Genomic DNA, 27,241 nt, shown 5'->3' on the forward strand with positions numbered 1-27,241 from the left:
GCCGAAAGGCGAGGGGACTGGAAATTACTGTTCTTTTTTATATCTCCTTTTCTATATCTTGCCTCGGTGAGCAATGTTAGACTAAGTCAGCGGCTGAAATAGGCTGATTTCTTTTCTCTTATGAGGGGGATTCGGACTCACGTTCAAACTAGGTTGTTGGCATCTCTCCGTCTCGGGAGACTTATTATTCATAATTCTATCTTGTTAAATAATTTTATTCAACGTTATAACGTTATCATCATCATCTATTTTTCTTTTTTTGTTGCTTTAAATATACCTTGGAAAATACATGGGCACGTACTCTGTGGTATTTATATACTCAAGGATATGCTAGTGTGCCATAGTCTAAGTCACGCCACCTTGCGTACATTCTGAGAATTGCAATGCATGCATTTGAATATATTCTTTGTTTAATCTCGCCGTTTTAGAAAGCTCTTAGAAACCAATTACCAACTAGCCAGCCAGCCAGCCAACCAACCAACCAACCAGCCATGCAGCTGAAGTCAAAACCCAGTTTAGATTCAGTAGAAGTAGAACTTGTAGTTAGCTACCATACCAGATTTCAATGCTTTTCTCATACTTCATAAATCTACAGTAGATAAACCACATGAGATTAGCTTTCGGCCATTCGCTAGAAAGATTACACCTATAAAAGGCCCGTGAGAATTAGAGACTTATCTAAGATGATCTAGAATCACAACATTAGCTACCTTGCTTGCCAAGATCAACTGAAAAATATGAGCTTTACAATGTCGGATTGGCGGAACTATACAGGCTGATCCCGGTAAAACAACGTCACATGGGGATCCCGTGCTACGTTGACGTCATGACGCAATACTGACGTCACCGTGACGTCAATTCAACCGCCTGAGAGGTTGCAATCTAGGCCAGGTCATCCCGAAAATTAAGATCTCAGAACGAAGCTATTTCAAATACCAGAATGCAATCAAAAAAGTGTCAGTATGTCGTTATATGAAGTAGTCGACATTTCATAAATTCCGACTATCAGTATCATGTTTCTATCAGGAATTTGAAGAAATGCATAGTAGAATAGTATACGCAAAGGTTCCGTGTTTTATATCACATCAGAGGTTGCCTTTTCATGTATACAACTCCGAAAATTCGTTTGCTTTAATACAAGTGATCTGGCTTATTTCTTAGCACTCCAGGACGAGACATTCTAGTGCTGGGAAAGACGTCACCACAGGTTTGAAGAGCGTTCCAGTGCTGAAGGGACGTCAGCACTGGTACTCGTATTCCAGAACTGAAGATTTTTGAGCACTTGTGTCCCAGTGCTAAATTTTTCCCCGAGCACTGGTATATCCAGTGCTGAAGGCGTTACTTTTGTACATGAATGATCTTTATTGCTCGACAGTTGTACAGGTTATAATGTATGGCAACAATGACAATGTGATCATTACATTAATACTAGTCTATTCCTAGAAACTATGGCAGTCACTACAACATGAACGTAAGTTGCGTATTGTTCCGTTAAACATTTCTGTCTGTCACAATTCTTTCTTTCTTTTCTAAAGTGCTACATACAAATTGATATCGATGCTTGTAAGGTAAATCCCTGTCACATATTCCACGAATTTGGTCTCCCGAACACTAGCCGAACTCCCCCCAACCATGGTTGGGAGAAGGTCGGGAACAATTTCGGGTGTTGACTGGAGGTTCGGCCATGGTTGGCTGGTGTTTGAAAGAGGTAGGGGCGAGGTTGGCAGTGAAATTTCAATCGAATTTAACTCGAATTCGATCCGTATAGAAAGGGAGGCGTGGCCTAAATCTGGTCAGACTGTTCCCGAACTTCAGCCAACTTTGGTCGGCTGGTGTTCGGGGGAAGTTGTGAATGTGTAACAGGGGCTGTGACTTTGGTAGTCCTTCGTTGAGATCTAGATATTTCATGGCGTTCTGAGATCTCGGAATTCTTGCTAGATGTGCAACAAAGAACTCTACTGTCTTGTCTTAGAGAATGTTAATCTCCAAGCAGATCCCTCTCGTTGGCAAAAAGACAGTATCAAATTGGCCAGGCAGTATCCATTAGCCAGAGAAGCTCCGCGGCCACCGACGGGTGGGGATCAGGACAAAAAAAACCGGCCATATATAAAAAGGTAACGATCATTCCCCACAACCTCTGCTTGGAGAGTAAGAAAGGGAGGCGTGGCCTAAATCTGGTCAGACTGTTCCCGAACTTCAGCCAACCTTGGTTTTGAATGTGTGACAGGGGCTGTAACTTTGGTAGTCCTTCGTTGAGATCTAGATATTCCATGGTGGTCTGAGATCTCGGAATTCTTGCTAGATGTGCTACAATGAACTCCACTGTCTCGTACTAGAATGTATGTGGTCTCGATCGTCGTGTGTCTGCGTACAGACGGACGTCAAAGTGACGTTGTCTGGTCAGACAGATGTGCCATAACGATCGGGGATCGCGTCATCTGTGGTTACCAATGCCATTACCGATAATACCACCTACCAGGCACAGGCAGTAGGCAAAACCCTGCGTACTTAGCTTTTAGCAATTTTCTTCATATAATATCATATGTACGTCAAGAACAACTGGGATGCGCGAGAAAAGTCTAAGGCCACACCAATTTGATTTGTTGGTTCTCGAATTTTTTCAGAAAAAATATGAAGTGACAGGGCGAAAAAAAAATAAAAACAGACTTGGGCATCCTATGATAGTCCCAAATGCTATGATAGGAGACATGAAGTCAACATACCAGGCTGGTTGGTGTGGCCTAATCTCCAAGCAGACCAGTGTCCATTAGCCACCGAAGATCGGCCAGAAACGGGGGGGGGGCATTTTTGATGTCAAATGGCTAATCCGCCATTGGGTACGGCGAAAAAGTACAGGGTACGGCACGAATTACCGGGTACCGCTTGAAATTTTCGCGGGTACGGCACGAATTTTCGGGTACGGCCAGGATTTTTGAGCGGGTACGGCTTGAATTTCCGCGTACGGCTTGAAAGGAGTCTGATGGGGGTGAGTAGGTCGTAGCAAAGTCGGCTGGTGTTCGGCCATGGCCAGGTCGGCTATTTTTTGGACGCGCCAGCCGAATGTTTCAAAATGTTAAAAACATTCGGGGGTTGGTGGGGAGGGTCGGCCATGGTGGGCTGGTGATCGGCTGTAAGTCAGCAGCAAATGTGACTGAAATTTAACTCAAATTCGATTCGCATAGAAAGGTAGGCGTGGTGAAACTGCTACCGAACCTCAATCGACCTTGGTCCTGAATATGTGACAGGGGTTTTCCACAGCTTGTACTTACTGTGCAAAACTGGCGTGTTACGCCTTCAGGCGGTTTACCTTTTATGCGATGCATGAACAAATAAAACAATAATTGTCAGAGTGTAGCGACAGTTGGTGGCATTGATGCCTTGCTATCCCTCTATATACAGATCAATCAACTTGTTTGACGAACCGCCATTTGGCAAAAATCCACTCGCCAGAGGCAAGCGGCAGTGCCATGTCATATTTTCACAAACATCATTGACGCACACGTTTTGTTTGAAACTACACAATCAAAAGGCAAATGACGTAGTTACTGAAACTGTTACAAAACTACTCTATGTTTCAGGACATCAAATGAATCCGACCAAACGTTCGTCTATCCGTCCTACATGACGGTTAGAGTTGTAGGAATGTGTGTTTGTGTCTGCTGTGTTAGTTCAGCACCAAGGACAGTGACAACAGCACTTGAGAAGATTCAGAAATTTGCCCAATGGAAGGAGTCTATTGAGCACAATCCTTTTTACTCTTTGCAGAGATCATTTTCATGAAAAAACTTCTCCTCACCATGTCATGTTTGTCATAGCGGAACGTGCATTTCTTTACGACTCTGTTAGGCAACTATGGCCTGGGTACCGGGCTAGCATTGGCTCGGGTTGTCCACCCAGACTCTAGCGGATTTTGTGAAAAGTGCACCACATTGCAGTAGACGTTCATAGGGACCCGGTAGCTAAATATCAATGGCTCCCGGGCAAAATCCTGCATTTTAGGAGGCTGAACGAGTTGTAGATGGCCTCTTAAAAGTAAAAAAAACAACAACAACAAACAAACAAACAAAAAACAACATCAACTAACCACCAGAAACATCAGTGACATATTGCAACCATCCCAAATGCAGAGAATAAAAAAAAAAAACTTTCTAGTTTAAATCTCTTTTCAGAGTATGTGATATGAAGTGATACAAAATTATGCTGTCCCAAGTTTTTGTGAAGGTACCAATTAAGACATGACATTGATTATATCACTTAACACTACAAGAAAATATGTATAGATTGGAATAAAATGTGTAAGGAAAAATGATTATCTGAACTTTCTACGCACACATACATGTAGAACCAGAAATGCATTGTTGGATTGGTTCAATATGTGTTGTGGTTTAATTCTGGCAGTGAGTTACTAGTACATTACAGAACATGAACATAGAGTAGGTAGATGTATAATACACAGCCTACAATTTCCAATAGTCTTGTACATTGGGTCACTCAAAAGTTGACCATCTAATGCCAAGAGATTGCTCTCCAAACAGAGGTTGATGGTTAAGATTGTTATGTTAAACTTCTTCTGATTGGCAGCCATCCTTTTTTGACAGCCAATCGTCAAGCCAATAACATGGGTAATGTTAAACTTCTTCTGATTGGCACCCATCCTTTTTTGACAGCCAATCGTCAAGCCAATAACATGGGTAAGATTGTTATGTTAAACTTCTTCTGATTGGCGTCCATCCATTTATGACAGCCAATCGTCAAGCCAATAACATGGGTAAGATAGTTATGTTAAACTTCTTCTGATTGGCACCCATTCTTTTTTGACAGCCAATCCTCAAGCCAATAACAAACTCTACCTTCAACAACTGCCAAAATGTTGAGTTTACAATAAAACCTTTTTTTTTTCAATTTACAGCTTGGTAAAGATACTCTTACCATAATATACTTATGTAAGATATGCTACATTTGCTTTGTTTTTACAGCAAAATTGCAGAATATGGCTTCTGAGCATTATTTAAATCTTCACCTTGACTTAAAAGCGATCAACACAACTCTTTCAACCTCAATCTTGCTGCCCCTTTTATACTCAACTCCAATTTTCAATACCATTCAAACTTCTGACAGAAAAAATAAGAGAAGTTCTGATTTCACCAAAATACTATTATTAGATTCTCTATTTCACCACAAAATACTGTTTGTATTCTAGCCACATAGATTAGATATTATATAATATCTACATGAATGTTTGTCATGCTCAAAAATAAAAGTATCTTCTTGAAATTTGAACTCAAGGCACTGGATAAATTTGCTTGAATGGTCTTCAGTAAAACTTTCACAAGAAGAGATTGTTAGTGTTGCATATAAGAGCAAAAACTTATTATCAATACCACAACAGGCTTCATTACACCCTCTCCTCCCCTAAAGAACAAATGTAGTGGTCCACCTTGACAACATCCCCTATCTAAATATGGGTTACACCATTTATTTAGGGGGAGTGTAAACATCACATAAAACATCTCATAATAATCCACTCATGGCTCTGTCCCAGTGTTGCATATATTTATCATTGAGAGGAACCACTGTACTAAATAGTAGGGGAGACCAGTGTTTGTTTCTTGAAGATTATTTTTTACATCTTGACTTTTTGCAGTGCATCCACCAAGATGTCAAAGTCACCTATAGGGAAGAAAATAACAGAAACATATCAAGCATTACATATTCTGATCTATAATATTTACTAACAGCTAAGATATAAAGTCAGACTGTATCAAATGTACACTTTTACTGTCTTAATCATTTTTTTTGTGGTAGAAGGTACAGAATATACATGGCAAATAAAACAGATACTGATGGACTAATCTGGTGCGGTCTGCCCTTCTAAAATAAATTTTGTTTCCTTTTATGAATATGGTGGGTACTGTTTTCTGTCTGGATGATGTTTTCATGGAGTTGATTGTGTAGATTGACTTTGGGTACCTGGTGATTGACCTTGGTACTGCAGTAGGAATTTTTAAAAGTGTCTTTGGTGCTGAACAGTCTGTGGATGTGATGTTAAGGTGGCACAAAGTTGTTACAGTGGACCTGCAGGATTGTTTGAATTTCAATTGTCTTTCCAGCTAATGCAGACTGCACAGACCCCTACACCGTGCACACACTAATAGTAACCTTGAAGAATGTTAATTAATGAGGCATGTTTCCCACCTTTGATGTTGGCTGCCAGGTTGACGATGTGGTCCTTGTTGTCCAGGATCTCCACAGACTGCGTGTAGGGGTTGTAGTGCACCGAGAAGGGTCGGGGGATGGTGTGGGACCACGTACTGTGGGGAGGGCAGACAGGTCAGAAGTGCCACCTGGCAACTTAGTTTGGAACTGCAGTCAGTGGCTTGCAGTGTATACAATGTTCCTGTTTCTTACACTTTGCTACACAAGGGATTGTAGTGTGCTTAGAAGGGCCTGGGGATGGTGTGGGACCACGTACTGTGGGGAGGACAGACAGGTCAGAAGTGCCACCTGGCAACTTAGTTTGGAACTTCAGATTCCAGCTTACCCTATACATATATATTGGGTTCTTACTCTTAGGTACTCAAGAGATTGTAATGTGAATGTGCATTGAGCAGGGCCAAATTATGGTAAGGGCAGACAGGTCAAAAGTGCCACCTGGCAACTTTGTTTGGAACAGCAGTCAGTGGCTTGCAGTGTATACAATGTTCCTGTTTCTTACACTTAGCTACACAAGGGATTGTAGTGTGCTGAGAAGGGCCAGGAGATGGTGTGGGACCACGCAATGTGGGGAGGACAGAGACAGGTCAGAACTGCCATTTGGCAACTTGGTATGGAACTGCAATCACTGCAGAACAGAATATAGAACATACTGGGTTCTGTAATACTTTTAGCTACAAAACCAAAGATTTTATCTGATGGTGTTTTGGTAACCTTTCAGCTACCAGTTTCTCAGGACATACTAAACTACCTGTACTCCTTGCCGCAGAAGTAGATGTTACATTTGACTGTTTGTCTCAAACAAACCAGCTGTAAGACAGCCCTATCAGCAAGGGAAAACAAAACAAGTTCCTACCGGAGTTTCTCCTTTGCGTCCTGAAAGCTGTCGGCCAGGAAGTAGATGGGCTGGTACTCAGTGATCGGGTACTTGGTCACCGAGATCTTCTCCGGCTCAAAGGGTCGAATGTCTGGTTTATCAGTCAGACAGTACTGTAAGAGCAGAAGGTGTTTGTATTTGTTAAGATAATAGAATTACAGTCAAAAATGGTGTAGTATACGTAGTGACCCCCTGTTCATAAGGACCCCCTTGAGAGATATTAAGAGGTTTGGGCTATCAAGCTTCTAGAAGACTGACCAGCAGAAAGGCTGCTACAAGTGCGACTGCTACAATCCAGTAAAAAAAAAAAAAAAACTAGAAAGGTAACAATTGTAAAGCAAAATGCACAATATTTACCTTCACATATGGTCTGCTCTGTTAATTCTTACTTAAACATATCATATGGTGACAGGAGTCTAAATCCCCCCCTGCTATAAAACTGCAACATAGTGTAACCCAACACCAGTTACCATGGTAACAGACATCTGGTTTAGGTCATTGACCATATTTCTTTGGAGAAGAAGACGAAGAAGAAACAGAGCAAGAACAATTCTATGTTTTCCCTCTGCAAAGTTTATCTTTGCAGAGGAAAAATGGAACGAAACTAGAGAAGTAACATTTACAAAGCAAATGCATAATGTTTACCTTCGGACATGGTCTGCTCTGTTAATTCTTACTCAAACACATTCACATACATGTACTACTAGTATATGGTGACAGGAGCAGAGTAGACCATGAAATTGCAACATTAACCAGTCACCATGGTGACAGACGTCAACAAATCATTTCATTGGCCAGGTCAGAGGTTAGTGTTTGGAACAGAAGAGGAGGAAGAAACTGAGTAAAAACAATATGTTTTCCTTCAGTCAACATAAAAAGGGTCCTCACCTGTAGCTCTCCGAAGGACGAGAGCAGCCCCGCTCCGTACGCCTTGATCTCCCCGTCCTGCCGACACATCCCGAACTCCACCGTGAACCAGTACAGCGTTGCCAGCTTCATCACGTAGTCATCCGGCGCGCCGAGAGACGCCAACCCAATCTCCTGCAAGTCACAGATTTTGTTACTTTAATATTGTTTCCTTTTGAAATGGTTTTGTGTTTGTGTGTTATTGGTTATAGATGAATGCACTTAGAGGATGATATAAAAGTGAATTTAGTGCACTAGTGTACGAGTCATATTACTTCCTACGTCATGCTATTCCCCAAAGTTGTTGTGGTAATCATACAATATAGTTCTACAATAATTCTGAAGGTCTCGAAGGTTTTTTTTGTTGACGTGGTAGTGTACGGACAACAATTAGTGCGAGTAAAGAGGTCCCACACAGTATCAGCAGAGATAGAGTAATGAATGCCAAGAAAATGTATCAAGGAGAACTGTCGTGGATGTAGTCCAGGTACGAATGTGTAATGTAGTCGTGTGGCTTTATGTTGGTAAAAATTTCACAAGGGGAAGGAAGGGCCATTTGTCACAAGGGCATTTTGACTCCCAGATGACATCTGATAGGACGTTTCTCAGTCCAACCCAATATTTACCTTAGACTTAGAGGGGGGGCCTGCAAGAGGGGGTCCAGACAACGCTCTACGCTGAATTCTGAAACTTCTCGATTACGCTTTATGATAAATTCCAAGTGGCCACATGTAGAATTAAAACGGCGAATACGCTCTAAGCAAAATGCACCAAATACGCTCTACGTTGAACTAGAGCGGCCCGTCTATGCTCTACGTTGAATTAAAACGGCCAATTACGCTCTATGGAAAAGGGCTTGCGGGCACCCTTAGAGGAGTGAAAAACTTTGCACAATGTGCCTTTCCCATGTGCACAACATTAAGACTTAGAGATTTGAACCCAGAACCTCTAGAGTCAACCCTAGCAATAATTTACCTGTGAGAACTGTGCGAAGCTGGGGTCAGCGAACAGCGGTGCGTGTCCGAGTAACTCGTGGCAGACGTCCGGTTCAGGCGTGTAGAGAGGCTTGGAGTGGTGTCGGATGTACTGGGTGGAGTGGAACACACGGAAGGCCAGGCCTGCCAGGAAGTCACGGGAGGACAGCAGGCCAGCTACAGGACGCAGGGTGAAACCCGTGCAATCTGTCAGGAACAAGTTTGGACATTTAATGAAAAAGGTGTATAGTTATATGTAGTAATGCATCTACCAAACTAGAGAAGCAACATTTGCACATCAAATGCATCATGTTTACCTAGTACCTTCGGAATTTTTAGTCAAACACATTCACATACATGTACATGTACTACCAGTATATGGTGACAGGAATAGAGCAGACCATGAAATTGCAACATAATGTAACCCAACAGCAGTCACCATGGTGACAGACGTCAACAAATCATGTCATTGGTCAGGTCAGAGGTTAGTGTTTGGAACAGAAGAGGAGGAAGAAACTGAGTAAAAACAATATGTTTTCCTTCGGTAAACATAATTAACGACAATCCCAGCTAAACACCACTGATAATGATATTGGTAAATGCAGAAAGTCATTCTGTCTTTATTTTCTGGGAGGGATTTACATGGATACAAGCATTGGACTAAAACAAAAGTTTTTTTGCATTATGATTCATACAATTTTTAGATTTTAGACTGAAAACTAACCTTTGAGAAAGTTGGAGACATCTTCCAACTGTGGGATGTTGTCCTCCCTATTGTGGAGAGACAGTTGTTAAGTATCTGTTTGATAATTACATTCATGTAACTTATCTAGTGTGTATATTATCAACACCTTGCCGGACAACCTACAGTAACTGAGGTCATTCCTTAATCTATTGTAATTGTAGCTGTTTCTATGATATGTGTATGATGATTATGATTGGTCAGTTTCTAACCAATCAGGAAACCCTAACCTATGGTGAACAGTAATTGGCTGATTCCTATCCAATCAGGCAGCTCTATTCAATGGTGAAAAGAGATTGGCTGGCTACCAACCAATCAGGTTGCTTAAACCTAATTCATAGTTCCAGACATACCTGAATCCACAGTTCTCCATCAGCAGAGGGAAGACATAGTTGTGTTCACGGCAGGCGTGAGTCGGGTACAGCTTCCTCAACTCTGTAAAGATTTTGCGCCTGAAAAACAACAAAAAGAACCAATTTAAAAGCTCATATATTAGTTTTGCTTGTATGAAATTTTGTAATCTGTCTAATAAGATTTTTTGAAAGATATTATAATGGCAGACAATTTGTTTTGATTTGGAACAAATCAAAATCGAACAAATTTTTCCCCTTTAACTCTAATGTATGAGATGTTAACACTAGTACATTATACATTTTAAATTTGAAATGTAGAAATTCTTGACTCTGTCACTCACCATGTGTTGATCTCTACTTCAGTGTACTCCACTCTTGGAATGGGCTGGCCACTGTATAATAGGGTAAAGAATTCGAACATTATGTCAAGACCAGGTCTACATAAGACTTGTCTGTCTTTAAAGAAAGCAACCAATAAATTGATTCACCCAAATCAACCACATAGTGAAGAAAAATTGGTTGTAGATATTACTAATATACTTAGAAATCAAGCTATCAGTAACCATTGGCAAAAATATTCCTTACTAATAGGCTTGGACAGGTAGGAACAGGAAGACTTGCTTATCCAGTTGCAACTTACTGTTTGTAGTTGAAAGCAATGTCGGCAAACTCTTTGCGGCGAGCTCTGTACACGGCATCTGTGAAACCCTAAGAAAACAAAAATGTCCATCAACATTAGGATAGACACAGGACTGTTCTATATATAGGAGGTGGTGCCTATATAGAAAGGTAAAAATCATTATGAAGCTAAAAGGTAACAGTTGTGGAAATATGTACTGACAGTACATATTTCCACAACTGTTACCTTTTAGCTTCATTCTTTTCACTAACTTCAAGGCTTCCATTGTGGTGAATATCACTGGGTACTGCCTATGATAGATAGTCCAGTAGTGACCAAAGGTAAAAGCTAATGCTAGGTAATAAGTTATGTTTCATCAATAAGTTATGTTTTATGCCAAGTTACTTATTACTCAGTCATATGATTCATGCGTGATCACAAGACTGAAGGAAAGTCCCTGAAGTACTGTCCAATATTCTGTATAAAGAACCCAGAAATTTCCCCAGTACAGGAAGAAATACGCAACTCTCTAGCCAGAGGCACACATGTACAAATGTACAGCTCAGACATCCAGGTGGGATATAGAGTTACAGTTACTGTAGTCTTTATGTACACATAGTTTGCAATATGTCCTGTCTAAGTTATTTAGGACATTGCTTAACATTTAGGTTGGCACACTGGAAACCTTTGAAATCGATCAGTACATTTCAAGAAATATTCACCACAACTAAGATCAAAACTAAAATTTAAAGTAATCCTAGTGTGGCACCCTTGTAAATTAAAATCTATACCTATATTAATTTTGACTTAAAAAAACTGTCACATTTGAAGTCTGAAAACATTCAACCCAGCAAGACTTAGTGTTCTCTTTTTTCCTTTCCTTGAAGGTGAATAACTAAAACACTGGAGCAGGAAAATGTCTGGCATTGATTTATCAGTCCTGGCAAACAAGTTGCAGGCCTTGAAGTCAAGCCTAGAAAGGCAACACAGGCGCCAAGTTCGTCATGGACAGGCACCAACAGAGAGCACTATTTCAATGAATCGCTTCGTACCAGTGGAGGTAGAAGCTCTGAAAAGTCTTGGAGATGTGCGTGTTCAGAAAGGCAAGCTCAGTAAAGATCCAGCAGAGTTTGACAAGGCTGCTGCCCTGTATGCTTCAGCCTTATCGCGCTGCACTGATCCAGACATGCGATCAACACTGGAGGATTGTATCAGTCACATGGAGGAACTCTCCAGACAACTGCTGCAGGGGTACACTCCACAGTTTCATTCACCAAATTATGGGCATGGGGGTACTGCCGACAGTAATGTCTTAAGGGTGGCAGAAATTTGCAACCAATTGGAAAATGACTGTAACAGTAAATCCTATTCTTCTACTGCAAGTACTTACAGAGAATCCTTAGTAAAGGCAGTTAAGAATGGTGACATGTTCTTGGAGCTTGAGCTTCTAAAATCTCTGGGAGATTTGTACCTTGAGAAAGGGGAGAAAACCTCTGATGTATCCCAGTTTTTTAAGGCAGCTAACTTGTACAACAAGGCCTTGAACAGATGCGAGGTGCCTGAGCTCAATACAATAAAACAGACTCTGCAGCATCGAGTCTTATACATGGAGAAAGTTGGGGAAGCTGTGAGAAGGGTGAGTTAAAGTATTCGGTTTGTTTCTTGTATCACATTTCCCAACTGGTACAAAACTTTTGCTTCTTTTAATGCTTACAGTAGGGAAATAATATGTATTTCAACACTACCAAAAATGCCTTTTTCTTGTTTTTCTTGTTTTCCTTGTACAAAGAAATGGTATCTTGAAATTATTCTTTGAACAAGAAATTTAAGAATCCCCGTAGCAAGAAAATTCAAGAAACACATATTTTCTTGTTGTAGCAAGAAAACGATTCTGTCCACAAGAAAATATTTCTTGGACTAAGAGCTAACTGTTATTGGAGCAAGAAACCATTCTGTACACAAGAAAATATTTCTTGTATACAGAAAAAAAATACTGCAAACTTTCTTAAAATTCTTAAGATTCTCGTTGGTGAGCATGATAGTAGAAATTTTTTCTTTTAGTAAGAACAAAGAAGGATAAAATTCTTTGTGTAAGAATCCACATACAAAATCTTTGAAGAATATTTCTTGAAATTTCTTGAAAATCCCCCTGGCAAGAAAATATTTCTCAACATAAGAAAATAAGAAAAATAAGAAAAAACATTTTTGGTAGTGAATTAATGTACACATAGCCTCATAAACTGGAACATTTGTAGGCAATGTTCTGTTTCTTACATTATCACAAGTCACTTTTTTTTATATGGCAACAGAAATTATGCATGCAACTGAAAATACCAGTGTACATATTACTAATTACTTGTTGTCTCATACAAATCAATAAAAATCATTGTATAATTTTGTATATGACTGCCATAAACAAATGTGCGCTAAAGCTACAAACACACAAATACAAGTACAAATGTGTATCTAATCCTACAGAAAACATCAAGACTGAATGGAAGATCAGGTATCGACCCAGCTGGTATTGTTCACAAACCAAGGTAGGGAACTTAACTGAAACTTTCAAAACTTTGACTGAGGAAAGTAATTCAAGGAAAATTGTCAGTGGGAGTGATGCTATTGGGAAGTACAGGGGAAACTCGGACATTTCAAATGGCATCCTGCATCAACAAATTTCTGCAGTAACAGAATCTAGAGTAAGTGTAACAGTACATTTGTTACCTGGTATTGGAGAAAAGTGTGAAAACAATGAAGTCTCCCTTGAAGAATGGTAACACTTTATATAAAGATAAACTGTGTCTGAAGCTAAGTACTATCTTTCCTGATATATTCAAACAGACAAAATGTTCGTTCTTTTCTTTCCCAGAAGGCCAAGCCATCATGGCAACAAAAGCTGGACAATGCCTGATGTCCATACGAGTAGCCTCGCAGACAAGTTGCAGGCCTTGGAGTCGTGCCTTAAAAGGCAAGACAGCAAAGACATAGGTTACGGGCATGCACTAAGAGAAGCCATCGTTGCAAGCGATCACTTAATAGAGTTAGAAGCCCTGAAAAGTCTTGGAGACTTGCATCTTCAGAGAGGCAAACTCACTAAAGATTCAGCAGAGTTTGACAAGGCTGCTGCCCTGTATGCTGCTGCCTACCTGCGCTGTACAGACCCAGACATGGGACAAACACTTAGCCACCGTATTGACTACATGGAGAAACTCTCCAGACAACTGCTGCAAGGGTACACGCCACGGTACCAATGGTTATCACTAGACTACTGGGGTACTAGGGACAGTAATGTCTTAAGGGTTGCAGAGATCTGCAACAAATTGGACAATGACAGAATATCCCAGCCTTCTATAGAGCAGTCTTACACAGAATCCTTAGTGATGGCAGTTAATAGCGGTGACATGTTCTTGGAGCTTGAGCTTCTAAAATCTCTGGGAGATTTGTACCTTGAGATAGGAAAGAAAACCTCTGATGTATCCCAGTTTTCTAAGGCAGCTAACTTGTACAACAAGGCCTTGAAAATATGCGAGGTGCCTGAGATAAAACAGACTCTGCAACATCGTGTCTTGTACATGGAGAAGGTTAGGGAAGCTGTGAGAAGGGTGAGTATATAATCTTATATATATATTATGCAGATTTCTTTCCCAAACAAAAACAAGAAGTTTGCTTTGTTCAGATGATGAGGATAGTCATGTTTGCATGGGTGTTTCATCTAGTCATGACTTCCAAATTTTGCCATTGATATTTATGTATATTAGTAACATTACACTTTAATTGGTAACTTGTGTAGGTGTGCAAATGTGATGTGCAAATGTGCAAATTAGATCAACATATTGATGTACAATGCAAAATCATTATGATGAAAGTGCCTAGAATCAACATGTTGGTAATTGTGTTTTAAATCGTGCAGAAACTGTCAACAAAACGATTAAGATCACCAGCAAGACAACCAGGTGTGGAGCATCCGATGGAGAATGATGATACTGATGATGATGATCTTTTTGAAGACAAGACAAGGTGGGGAAAACTTATCAAACATATCCTAAACATCTAGATCTGGGAAAGTTAAGTGAAACCTGGCCATAACAACCACCTATTCCTGGCCCCCACAATTTTTTCCATAGGCACAAGCATCAATTGGTCTGCCCAAGAGCTTGGTCACCTGTCCAAGAAGACCACCTTACATCAGTCCCCTGGGTGGCCTTCTTGGGCAGGTTTGACTGTACTTCGTTTAACTGTTCATTTACTGTGACAAACTTGTTCTAATTATGTGCAATTTTGGACAACATCTACCATATTCATATCAATGATATGACTGTAAGATTTAGGATTCATAATTTGTAAATCTGTGTTCAAGTCTTTTAACAATACCTAAAGTTTTGTCTTTACTTTATCTGAAGTGAGTATGAAGACCATCTGAAGAAAGGAAAATTATCTCTAGAAAGAGCAGACCTGGACTCAGCAGAGCAGCACTTTGCAGATGCCCTCAAGATGGTACATGTAAGAGGTAAGGAAAAAGTTTATCATTCTTGAAGTTTTACTAGATGATATCTTTAGTTGGGACCAAAGAAAATGAACTTAAAGCACTGGACATAAACCATATCAGTCATTCTTAAATCCAATACGTACTGTGAGTTTAAACGGTTAATAAGGTTGAGGTACATGTGCTTTTGGCTTTCCCTAAATCAAAGTGGTAAAAATCTATTATTAGTAAATACAAAAAGATATCATGGCTATTAATGTCGTGATCATGATCATCATGATGTCAAATCAATGATGACAATTGATGATGTGATTGCTGTGAAGGTGGTTTAAATTTCAATGGTATTATATCAAACATCCTAAGTATGTAATTTAAAGGTGCATTCATAGCCTTTCAGTTAATAGTAACAATTGGTGATGATATTGCCAAAAATCTAATTATATGTCTGTACCCAGATTCCACACCCGAACAGTACCAGAGAGAGGTGGAGCCCCTGTGCAAGTTGGGGGATGTCTACAGTAAGCAAGGTCAGCAGACAGGAGACGGGGGAGACTTTGTCAAAGCTGCAGCACTCTACAATGCAGCAATAGCCAGGTCAGAGGATGAAGTCCTCAATGGTAAGATGGACATGGCTGTCATAGAAGTAGAGAGGTCATTTCTGAAATGTATCTTAGGCATTCATTGTAATGTGAGTCTAGATGATAAAGAAAAACACAAAATGTTGTTGGAGAAGACACGGGAGCAGATCAAGCTGGAGATGGAAACCATTGACCAACAGATGGATCCCTATGCACTTGATGAGGATGACCCATGTATCAAAGATATGGAGGCAAAACGAGCTCAGACTGTAAGGGAATTGTTTGAGATCATTGCTCAACAAAGGAGGGATTTAATCAACCTGCTTGTAGAAGAGTGTATTGGGTTAATGGGTCCCCCTCCCTGTAAGTATGCCCTGATAGGTTTGGGTTCACAGGCCTCAGGACTGGTAACTCCATACTCAGACCTGGAGTTTGCCATCTTGGTAGAGGAAGAAAGTGAAAAATTTCTTGTGTACTTCCGAAACCTTACACACTATCTACACCTTAAGGTAGTCAATCTTGGAGAAACCATCCTCCCAGCACTGGGAATAAAATCTCTCAATGACTTCTACTCCAAGAATCCAGAAGATGACTGGTTCTATGACTCTGTTACACCACGTGGGTTTGCATTTGATGGCTCCATGCCAAAGGCAAGCAAGACTCCACTGGGCAGGCAAGGAAAAGGGACAGAATCTCTCAGTGAACTCATTTGCACCCCAATGAACATGGTTTCCATACTCCAAAATGATGCCACATTGTACTTGAAGGAAGGATATCACCTTGCCACTATCTTGAGAAACCCATGCCTGATAGCAGGGGACCAGGACTTGATTGACACATACATGGGCATCACAGTGAAGATACTCCAAGCTGATGGGAGCAAAATGGCTCAACAACTGGCAAAGGACACAGTAGAGGAAATCATGAAAAAGAACATTGATATCACAGAAAGGATTACAGCAAGCCTGATTGATGTTAAGAAAAAAATCTATCGCTTCCCACCTCTAGCAGTAGATTGCTTGGCATTGCCTTCAAACATCATACCTTCCACAGTTTGGAAGACAATAGAAGAAATGGAAAACCAACATGTGATCAGTCCAAATAATGCACATCACCTAAAGGTGCTTACCAGTATCTCTGCAGAACTCAGGCTCAGAACCTACATTGCAAATAATGGGCAGAAGGAAAACCTGTCAGCATTGGCTTCAATAGAGACAACACTGCATGGACAAGCACCCCCACAGATCAGTGAAGAAGAAACAAATGCGCTCAATCCTGTTTTTCATGTATCAAATGAAAGACAGCTTTTTAGATACTACTATACAGTTGTTCCACTTAAAAGTGTTTTGTCAGAATGGTCAGAAAAGATACCAGTTCTGAATTCACTGCCCGATTTCTATGAAAATTCTCCAAGAGTACAAGGAATGATGTACCATGAACTCTGCAAATATAGCCTAGCCATCAAGTGCTTCAGTGAGGCCCTGAAGAAACCTGACGGGTATGACACTCAGGAGAAATGCCTGGTGCTCACTCATATTGGAACTTCTTGTGACATGGCAGGTGATTTTCAGAGAGCACTCAAGTACTTTGAAATAGCACTGCAGATGTCCTGGGATATCTATGGTCAGGATGCAGTACGTAGTGACATTGCATTGTTACTAAACAAGATTGGGCAAGTCTGGTACCACCTGGGTGATTACAGAAGTGCAATTAACTACCATACACAAGCACAGAAGATGTTCCGGAGTATTTACGGCCAAAATGCACAACAATGTGACATTGCCGGGTCCCTCAACAACCTAGGGCAAATGTGGGGTCACATGGGTGATGAAAGGAAAGCTATTAGTTTTGTTGAACAGTCACTGCAGATGTTCCAGGCTATCTTGGGTCAGAATAAAGCACATCCTCAAATTGCCATGTTACTCAACAATGTGGGAACAACCTGGATCAATCTTGGTGATTACCAAAAAGGAATTGGCTTTATTCAACAGGCCTTACAAATGTACAAAAGAATCTATGGTCAAAATACATCACATTCTCTGATTGCCGGCTTGCTCATCAATTTGGCATCAGCCTGGCACTATTTGGGTGATTACAGAAAGGCAATTATCTACCATGAACAGGCAATACAGATTTACAGAAGTATCCATAGTAGTAATGAACATCCTGGTATTGCTACAGCACTCAGCAACATAGGGACCGGCTGGTCCAATTTGGGTAATTATGAGAAAGCAAAGAACAGTTATGAACAAGCTCTACACATTCAAAGGAGTATCTATGGTCAGGGTAAAGCACATCCTCAAATTGCCATGTCACTCAACAACATGGGGACTGTCAGTTTACGATTTAATGACTACGGAAGAAGTATCTCTTACTTTGAAGAGGCATTACAAATGTACAGAAGTATCTGTGGTCAGGATACAGCACATCCTCACATTGCCACCATACTCCACAACCTGGGACATGCCTGGGACAGTAAACTAAGGGATCAAAGGAATTCAAACTTGGCAATCAGCTACTACGAGCTGTCACTGCAAATGAAGGAAAAGCTCTATGGCCAGGGTGCAGCACATTCTGATATTGCTGCATCACTTGAAAGCATTGGACAAGCTTGGAGTCGAAAGGGTGACCACAGGAAAGCATTTAGCTACCAGAAACAGGCACTGCAGATGTTCAGGGTTATCTATGGCCCGGGCACAGCACATCCTCACATTGCATCAGCACTCCAAAACTTGGCCACAGAATGGTATCATCTTGGTGATATTGATTCAGCAATCCGTCTCTGGCAGGAAGCCTTAGAGATCACAAGGAAGGTTTTCCCTCAGGACAAAAACTACCATTTGGTAGAACACATTGAAATTAACCTTGAGCATGCAACTAAAAAACAAAAATTACTTCTGAAGTCTAATCCAGGTCTAGATCCAGGCACCCTACATAGTCAGCAATGAACTCCTTTATATAGAAATGGCTTGGGGCTTAAAATAAGAAAGTCTAAGAATTCACATGGATTGATCAATATGTGGTTGGCTGGATGACTGAGTCTCCATTTATCTTCTGAATCAGAAGATATTTTCAGGTGACAGTCTCTCTAATGCCCTAACAATTCCGAGTCGTACCCGGGACACGTCTGAACATGCGCCCCGATGTTGTGCCCTTGGGAAAGGCACTTTACACGAATTTCCTCACTCCACCCAGGTGTGAATGGGTACCTAACTTCGGTTGGGGAAAGTCGTATTGAGGTCACCTTGTGGCGCCGAATGGCAGCCGCACAGACCCTTGCGACAGTTCCACAAAAATGATTGTAAAACAAATATGTGTATTATTTGTATTATTTGATTGTTGTAATTGTTGTGATTTGTATTGATTATTATGTGATACCCTGCACCAATTCAGCCGTATAAAGGCTGCGACTGCACGGGTACTGTTTGGACAATAAAAACCATTTAACTATTGCAAAGGCAACCTTTTAGACCTGTCAATGAAATCAGTTTGGAACTCCTTCCATGTATGGTGTACCCCAACATTTGATAGTGGGCCTGTTATATCATGCCTCATGTCAAAAAAATGTATCTGAAATATATAATAAACCATGTTCTTTCGAATCAAACTCTCAATACATGTCAAAAGTAGGGTTGCAATTGTCACAATGTTCAGCTTCTGTTGAAACTTAAAGCTGTTATTTTTCTGCCATCAGGAGATATTAAAATATTTTCCTGAGTACTCACATTATGTCTTACATAGTATATCTGCATGCATCTTCTTATATTAAGAAGAAGTTGTCTAATTAGATAAAAAGGATCAATTTCTACCTGTTTTTCATTGTTGATTTGATGCAATTATTCTGTTAGAAGATCAACAAATGACCACTTAAGATGGTTATTTGTCACTTGTCACACTTTCCATCATGTTACAGTGTCATAGGCATTAATTAAATATGGAATGAGGACTTCTGATTGGTCAACATCATCTGGCTATATAACAGGTAATTCCTATTCATCACAATAGATACAATTCCCTGTAATCAGGTATATGGCGTAGATATGTAAATATTGTGCAGTGCAATGTGAACTAGTCAGAATTGCCCTGAGGAAGGTGACAGATGGTCACCGAAACATCAGCTGAATAAAATACTAATCTTGGTTGTGTAAAAAGAGCCTCTTTACTCAGTGTCTTACCAACCTGATGAAATTCACGAATCCCTGTTCAAGTTTGCAGTATTGAAGAGCTTGACTCTTTTCTGTTACATATATATGTTAGTCAGTAGAGTTGTATAAAGTCTATTTGCATCTTAACCTATTAATAAGTAAAGTTGTATGAAGTCTATTTGCATGTTAACTTTTTATCTGGGAAATAAAGATATCATGGCACAACTACGTCAAACTTACTGGGTGGTCAGAGTCCAACTCTGATCCATAGCTCAGAATCTGGTTGGCGAATCTGTCCAGGTCGGAAATCTTTCGTGGGAACCACGGAACTGGAACAAAAAAGTACATGGAACCCAATAGTTATATACATATACAAAAAAAAAACAGTGAAAGGACTTACAGCACAGCCGTGTGATTTTGGTAGAATTTTGAAGTAGGTGGTTTCATGATCAGAACAATCTCCCAAATGCAATGTTACAAGACAGTTTTTTTCTGCAAGTAGACAGCTGAACTTTGCAGGACACATGCATGATTATGCCAACATGTTCACATGATAACTTCTCAATGTATGTGACTGCGCCCTAAGCTAGAAAGATACTCAATCCTGTATGCCAACCTGCAATATTGACATCGAAAGTGACCAAGAAACAAATTTAGTAAACTCATTATAATCATGGTACTTTTTCTACATGAACATGAAGTGACTATATTAGAATGCCTCAGTGTTAAAACCGTTACCTCCAAGTATGTTACTGTTAGGCAAATTCTACAACCTCAAACCCTAACCCTATGTTATAATGTAGGGGTGTCAGAACACTCACTGGGGCATTGGAACTTATGCTAGTTTTTTTTTTACAGTTAATTCCCTCTCGTTTGACCTCTAGCTTACACCAATCACCAAAGTGAAGGTGACACTTGGGCTTACGTACCCGCCTCAGTGGGATCTGTAACATGGAGTTATCCCAACAGCAACAAACCAGATACAAAACAAAACAAACACAGTCAGAAACATGTTTGTGATTGTTACAAACTTGAAGTCTTAAAGTCTTCAGCATATACTGACATGAGTTTCAGCTTGAGATTTTAACTTTCCATTTTTTAGTCAATATCATTGTCTGCTATTAACTGGTAGGTAGTTGACCACATTTAGTATGTACTGTACACATATTTTGTATAGTGAGATACCTCAGACTGTGCTTTATTCATAACCTGTACTTATAGCTTGTAAGAGCATGAATGGACAATAGAGGTTTTTCATTCATTATTTCCACATGCCAGGCATGGGGACACTGTCACTGTCAGGAAGTTAGATCAAAGGTCCCAGAAAAGGTTATCTCATTTCCAGTTAATTTCCTGTTGTATCCATGTTTGTTGCCTTATGCAAGACAGCAGTTAGATGCATACGGACAGAATCAATTCACGAATTATCTAAAAACAAGAAATTCCCCCAAAAAACAACAATATTTCACGAAGGCAATACAAGATTAAAAAAAAAATTTCTGTTCACCAGTGTTCTCGGTGGTGGTGTCCCTGCTGTGGACCTGTACGGAGGCCGCGGTCGACCTCAGGGCCTCCAGCGCAGACTTCACGCCGGCCGCCTCGGGGTCAAACCTCACGAAGAACTCGTACTGGTCACGGTTCCTCTTGGAGGGCCGCGACTCGATGTGGGTCAGGTTGATCTTGTGCGACTGGAGGGTAGGGATTACAAAAAGCCAAATGCAATCTAGTGGCTACTCATGGAAGGTGCATACAGTAGACAGACTACTGAAACATTTGTAGCTAAGAAAATATAAGTTAGTTGTAATTCAAGAGAATTTTGCATTACAGTGTAGTTTAAACTTAGACCAACTATATTCTTAAATCCTTACTTGTACAATAATAACATTTTTTACCAACTGTAGTGACATAAAGCAAAAACAATTGGCAAAACAAATTGTTTTGCAATTTCTATAAACAAAAACTATTAAATCGAGACTAACAAAGTACTTTGTACGCAACCTTTGGCTATTGTCTGTCACATTCCTCAGGGAAATACTGACTAGTTCTACTTTGCTATTACCGCTAGGTGTCACTGCTACAGTGTTAAGAAGAATACGTTTTGTATCTCTCGTCATTGTAGTTCATAAATGAATGGTAAACAAACAAACAAACCAACAGTAAACAAACCTCGAACAGCCTGAGTGCCTTGGCCAAGGCTCCCACCTCCTCCTTTACTGAGAAAATCACCTCCATGGTGCCTCCCATGTCTCCTTCCTTCAGGTATGAACCAGAAGTCTGCCCCTAAATATCACAACAGAAGGATTAGACAATTGGTTTGATTCCCATTGAGTATACCGTCACAACATTTGCATAACACTCTCACTAGTACTGGTTGGCAGGGCTCAAATTCAAAATACCCATTTTATTTATTTTATTGAAATTGCAACAATGCAATATACACGGAACAGAGGCAGCTGGTATTGTGTCCTGCACATAGAAACGTAAACTGGACAGACAATACTCATTTTCACTTGAGTCTAGTGGAGAAAGTCGTGTAAAGTGCCTTTCCCAAGGGCACAAGATCGGTGGCATGTCAGGACTCAAACCCGGGACCTCTCGATTCCGAGTCGCACACGCTGCCGTTGCGCCACACGACCCCACACAAAAATACCCATCATTTCCTGCAAACTTTATATGATTGCACAAAAAGATACGAACAACTTGTAATGTATAGAACTTATATTACATAATGTACAAGCTTACTTGGTAATCATTCATGAATCATGATATAAAAGAATTTTAAAGCAGAACTTATTATTTACAAAAAAAAAATGTATTAGTACTGCTCTGAGAATGAATTACACACAATGATGACAAGAAATCATGTTCATAAAAAATTATGAACACCCCTTTCGAGTGAAATGGAACTGCCTGATCACTTTTTGATGATGAAAGAATCTGGGTGAGTGACATCATACATGTAGTTGTAAGTACAACTTTGAGTTTGAAACAGATAACAGCATACGAGACACACTACACTTTCTGGCTACTAGTCACTACATAGGTTAAAGCAAAGACAAGTAATTCATAATGTTCAGAAACTAAATCTGCAATTGATGAAAAACTGTTAGTGACAATATTACATTTCTTGACTTGTTCAATTGTTAGATGTACAGTTACTTACACAGTACACAAGCTGATATAAAAATTAATTCAAAACATGAAACGGTAGCCCTTAGCTTTAAACCTTAATTACTAAAAAAACTTTACCTTCTTGCTGAAACAAGGAAACACTACAAGAGTGTCACCTCCAGAAATAATGTCCTGGTCTGACGCAAAGTGTTTTGTTTTGGACAGTCTAGTTATAGAGACTCCCCTTGAATCAAAGTGGACTACCCCAGTCTTGTGACATCCGTATGACTCTTCAAAATGAATGCATGAACGACAAGGGGCATCAATCAATTAACAAAATCCTCCTCGTTAACTGTATTAAATGTCCGTTAACACCAGTACCATTTGTATACTTATAATTAGGACTAATTGTAAAACATTTTAATATTGTAGGACTTGATTAAAAAGTCTTTGAGATTTTTTAGTTTCCTCCTATATATGTTAAACTGTTTAAAAGAGATTTGTCTTTGATTCTTAGTTGGTATAAACTCTTGGTGCTTTAAAATGAACTAATTGCTAAAATTTTCACGCCTTCACTATTTCAATATGTATAGTTGTTGTCTGTCATGTTGTCATCACATGACAATAAACACATTTTATGATTAACATTTGAAAGACAAAACTGGCCTTGTCAGTATACGGGGACATTTTGGGAAAAGATATTGGATAATGTCATTGAAGGTTCTACATTGAAAATAGGACACCTCAATCGCAAACTTCTAGTAATATTGCGTAAAAACAGATTTGTCTCTTAAAATTACCCAAAGAAAACTAACCTGTGAATTGAGTCCAATTTCTGCAACGCAGTCCTGTATACCCTTTAAGTTATCCATACTGACACAATGATGTACGTACAGTAATACTAAATGTACACTGTACGTTATATCACTACACAAAGACCTTGGCACAGGGCAACTTATATGGAAAGTAGAAGCTATCTATTACCACAGAGCTATTTCTGTGTGTGTAAGGGGCACATGGGGTTTTCTCGAACATACAATACACTGGTGCAGTATCACTATCACACTGTGATACCCTTTCATCGTTAAAACATTGGTAGAATAATATTAAAAGAAGATATGTAAATTGTGGGAATTAGGCAAGTTCTACATAAATGTAAAACAAAGTAATGCAGCAGTTTAATTCAGCAATTACTGGAATTCCTTTTCTTCTAGAGCCAACTTGTTGATGAAGTTTATGACATCCAGGTAAAACAATTTATATTATAATTCAATAACTCAATGGATAGATTCACTGAAGGGTCTGAAGCCTCACAAAGCGGTTGGTTCTTTGCGAGATATGCAGAGGTCAAAATGTTAACTGCAGCCTCTTTGCTCAGAAAATGCCAAGACGTGATCTGAAACACAAATACTACCCGGCGACACTAAATCAGTAACGTTACAGGGTTGGAATACTGGATCAGACTACTGAATTTGTGCCATACAGACTGAAATTTAATACTTTATAAAAACTTAAAAATGCAAATACGCAAATAAATGTGAGGGGCAAGCAGTCACTTTCTCATTGGTCCAACATCTAATTGCCGTGCTCTCATTGGTTGAACTGTTAATTGTGATTGACAGTCAGGATCGGTCCAATCCAACACTTTCACCTACTGCTAATGTGGAAAAAGTAGTCTGAAAGTTCCGCACCCAAATAAAACTGACAAAACTAGTCTGACAACTCTTTTGTGCAGCACCCCAGTTTATTCAAACTTTTTACCTTAAATTCATCTGTCATGAGTTGAAGCTGAGGAAATGATTTAAAAATTTTTTTTTTAAATAGTGGAAGAAAACAATTGCATGGTAGGACCATTCCATTATTATATTAGTTTGAAGAGTATAAACAAACTTCAAACAAATTATGTTTTCTGAAGACAAAAAGACATGTAATGATTTATGAAGTTTTCTTTCTGGCCAACAGAGGTTATCTCAGCCAATTTTAACCACATGGCAGCAAAAATCATGTGTTAAGCCTATTAACCCCATATTGAGTTCTAATCCAATAAGATACAAAGAAACACAGGAAGAAGAGATCAACCTAAGTTTTTACTCAAGTGATTATGTGCTTGGAATGATAGGAAATGGACCCTAGAGATCTTTGATTGAGATAAGAGTTAGGAATGGAAAACAACAGATATTGACGAAATCGTGAAAGATAAACTCAAGCAGTACAGAATAAATATCATAACATACAACTCTCAAAGAAATCAAAGCCATTTTCACAGATGATCAAAAAGATGCATCTTGACTCAATTCTGTATCTTATTTGTTCCATATGGGAGATTCTTTAAGTTATTGGTTCCATATGGGGGGGTGTCCTTACTAGAAATATTCTTCCCTGATGCTTTTGATGTTTGTGTGGAATAGAGTCTCAATGCATCATCCAAAAATGTAGAAAACATCAAAAACCTGCTGTAACTCCGAAATAGTGAAAAATTACAAATGTGATGATTTTCTATTGGGGTCACTGGATGGGTCACATGAAAATAAAAAGATCCTCCAACAAGATAAAGAAAAATTCCTCAACAGTATGTACTATCAAATAATGCAAAAAGCAATCTGAAATATTCTTCCAGAATATGTAAGAAAATCCTTAAGCCATATGAAAAAATTACATTTGTGTGTCCCTGCCTTCTTAAATTTAAATGCTGCCCCGCCCCCAAACTATATAACATACAGTGAGTATATACGAAAATGTAGCAAGATCACTGCTGATACAAGAAAAAAGAAGATATTGTGCAATTAATAAACTGGATTTCTGCAATATTCCTACCTGGGGTAAGATTCTAATATTCTTTACTTACTTCGACAGAAAGTTTCTAACCGAAAAACATGACAAAAATTCACATACTGTAATTGTTATATCGATTATCAAATACATCTGTATCTAGTAAATTTAAGTTACAGGCGACGTCACTGACACAAAAACAAATCGTTAAGCTCCAGTCAACACGAATACAACCTTAAGAACCCTTGTAACTGATCCATGTAAACCTTAAGACACACAAACATGTCTCAAAGTACTTTCTACAAGTCTCAAGTAATCGACCACACCGCAAATATTCGTACAAGTCGTCTTGTTTACGTACCTCACTTTGGGAGACTCTTACATAATCAGTAAATAATGTACAAAAAATGCCTTTTTAGGGCACCAAAATTTTACAACAGCTACATAAGAAGTAGAGTGACAGATTATAAAGGAAAAGAAGGCTATGGAATGACTTACTTCGTCTCCGTTGTCGAGTTTTGCCCGTTTTTCAGGCCAGTGTCCGGCGTCCATCTTGGATTGTTGGCAAATGTTGTCCTTGCTTACTTGTCATGTGACTTTGGGGCTGTCTCAAATTACATAAACCATGTGACAACGATGTCTTTTAATACCCTATAAACAGTTTTAATCCTACAAATCCTTACAGAAAGCGATTTGTAATATTAATATTTTGTGAATATTGACATATTATGTGTAATAAAACATGGGTTAACATGGGGGTCAAAAGGGGGCGTTTCCCCCAAGTGGCCAATGAGAGAGAGGCTTTTAAATGTTAAGTGACGTTTGGACGGCATTACTGTATCAAGTTGATGTGGTTTTGGCATTGATTTTGCAAATGACTTTTGTACCAATTTGTTGAGCTTAGTAGCAGCTATGGTTGGAGTGATTAGATTTTATACACTTGTCTTTGATTTGGGTCACCTGGTTGTTCAACGAAGTGTGGTGACATGTATTAATGTAGTGTCATTCAAAAGTTCAGAATGTTTCAAAATGGGTAAAAGTTTCCAAGCCAAATATATGCAACTGTTTTAAGTTGAAAATGTTTTACATCATCTTGGTTGGAGTTTTCTGATGCAATACTCTTTCGTATATCCTGCCCGATACAGATACTTGACAAAATGATTGATACTGAAGGGTAGGTCTGCTGAACAATAAACAATGACTTGCACATTCATGGCATTGTCCCCTAAGGGCACAACTATTCAGTTTTTCTAGGTTCTCTATTTTTGAATGGGCATGAATTTTTATTTTTTGTGCAATAATATAGTCATCACGTACTTGACCAACCTGACCATAGGGTCAATCTTTGGTAACCAAATCTAATCCTCCCCCCCCCCACCCTTTCACTCTACTGCATTCAAATACTTACAAACACAAACACCCAAAACAACACACCCATGCCTTGAGGTTACTGGCAAGTCAAGAATGTTCCTTG

General features: G+C 39.5%; 2 protein-coding genes across 2 annotated transcripts; one reads left to right on the forward strand and one right to left on the reverse strand.

Moving 5' to 3' along the window:
- Positions 1 to 5,609: 5,609 nt before the first annotated feature.
- LOC109476577 (phenylalanine-4-hydroxylase-like) lies at positions 5,610 to 26,344 on the reverse strand. Its single transcript, XM_019777562.1, has 13 exons — positions 26,266 to 26,344; positions 22,054 to 22,167; positions 21,395 to 21,575; positions 20,128 to 20,216; positions 10,706 to 10,773; positions 10,407 to 10,457; positions 10,066 to 10,164; positions 9,695 to 9,741; positions 8,972 to 9,177; positions 7,979 to 8,131; positions 7,070 to 7,203; positions 6,196 to 6,311; positions 5,610 to 5,670 (listed from the first exon to the last, which is right to left on the reverse strand). Exons 1-13 carry the CDS (start codon positions 26,317 to 26,319, stop codon positions 5,624 to 5,626), a joined length of 1,359 nt encoding a protein of 452 aa, XP_019633121.1. The 5' UTR covers positions 26,320 to 26,344; the 3' UTR covers positions 5,610 to 5,623.
- Positions 13,585 to 14,295, forward strand: LOC109476553. Its single transcript, XM_019777539.1, has one exon. The coding sequence runs from the start codon at positions 13,585 to 13,587 to the stop codon at positions 14,293 to 14,295; it is 711 nt and encodes a 236-aa protein (XP_019633098.1).
- Positions 26,345 to 27,241: the final 897 nt, after the last annotated feature.

This window comes from Branchiostoma belcheri, unplaced genomic scaffold (genome assembly GCF_001625305.1).
Source record: "Branchiostoma belcheri isolate BF01 breed outbred unplaced genomic scaffold, Haploidv18h27 scaffold38, whole genome shotgun sequence".
In the NCBI taxonomy this organism is placed as follows: domain Eukaryota; kingdom Metazoa; phylum Chordata; class Leptocardii; order Amphioxiformes; family Branchiostomatidae; genus Branchiostoma; species Branchiostoma belcheri.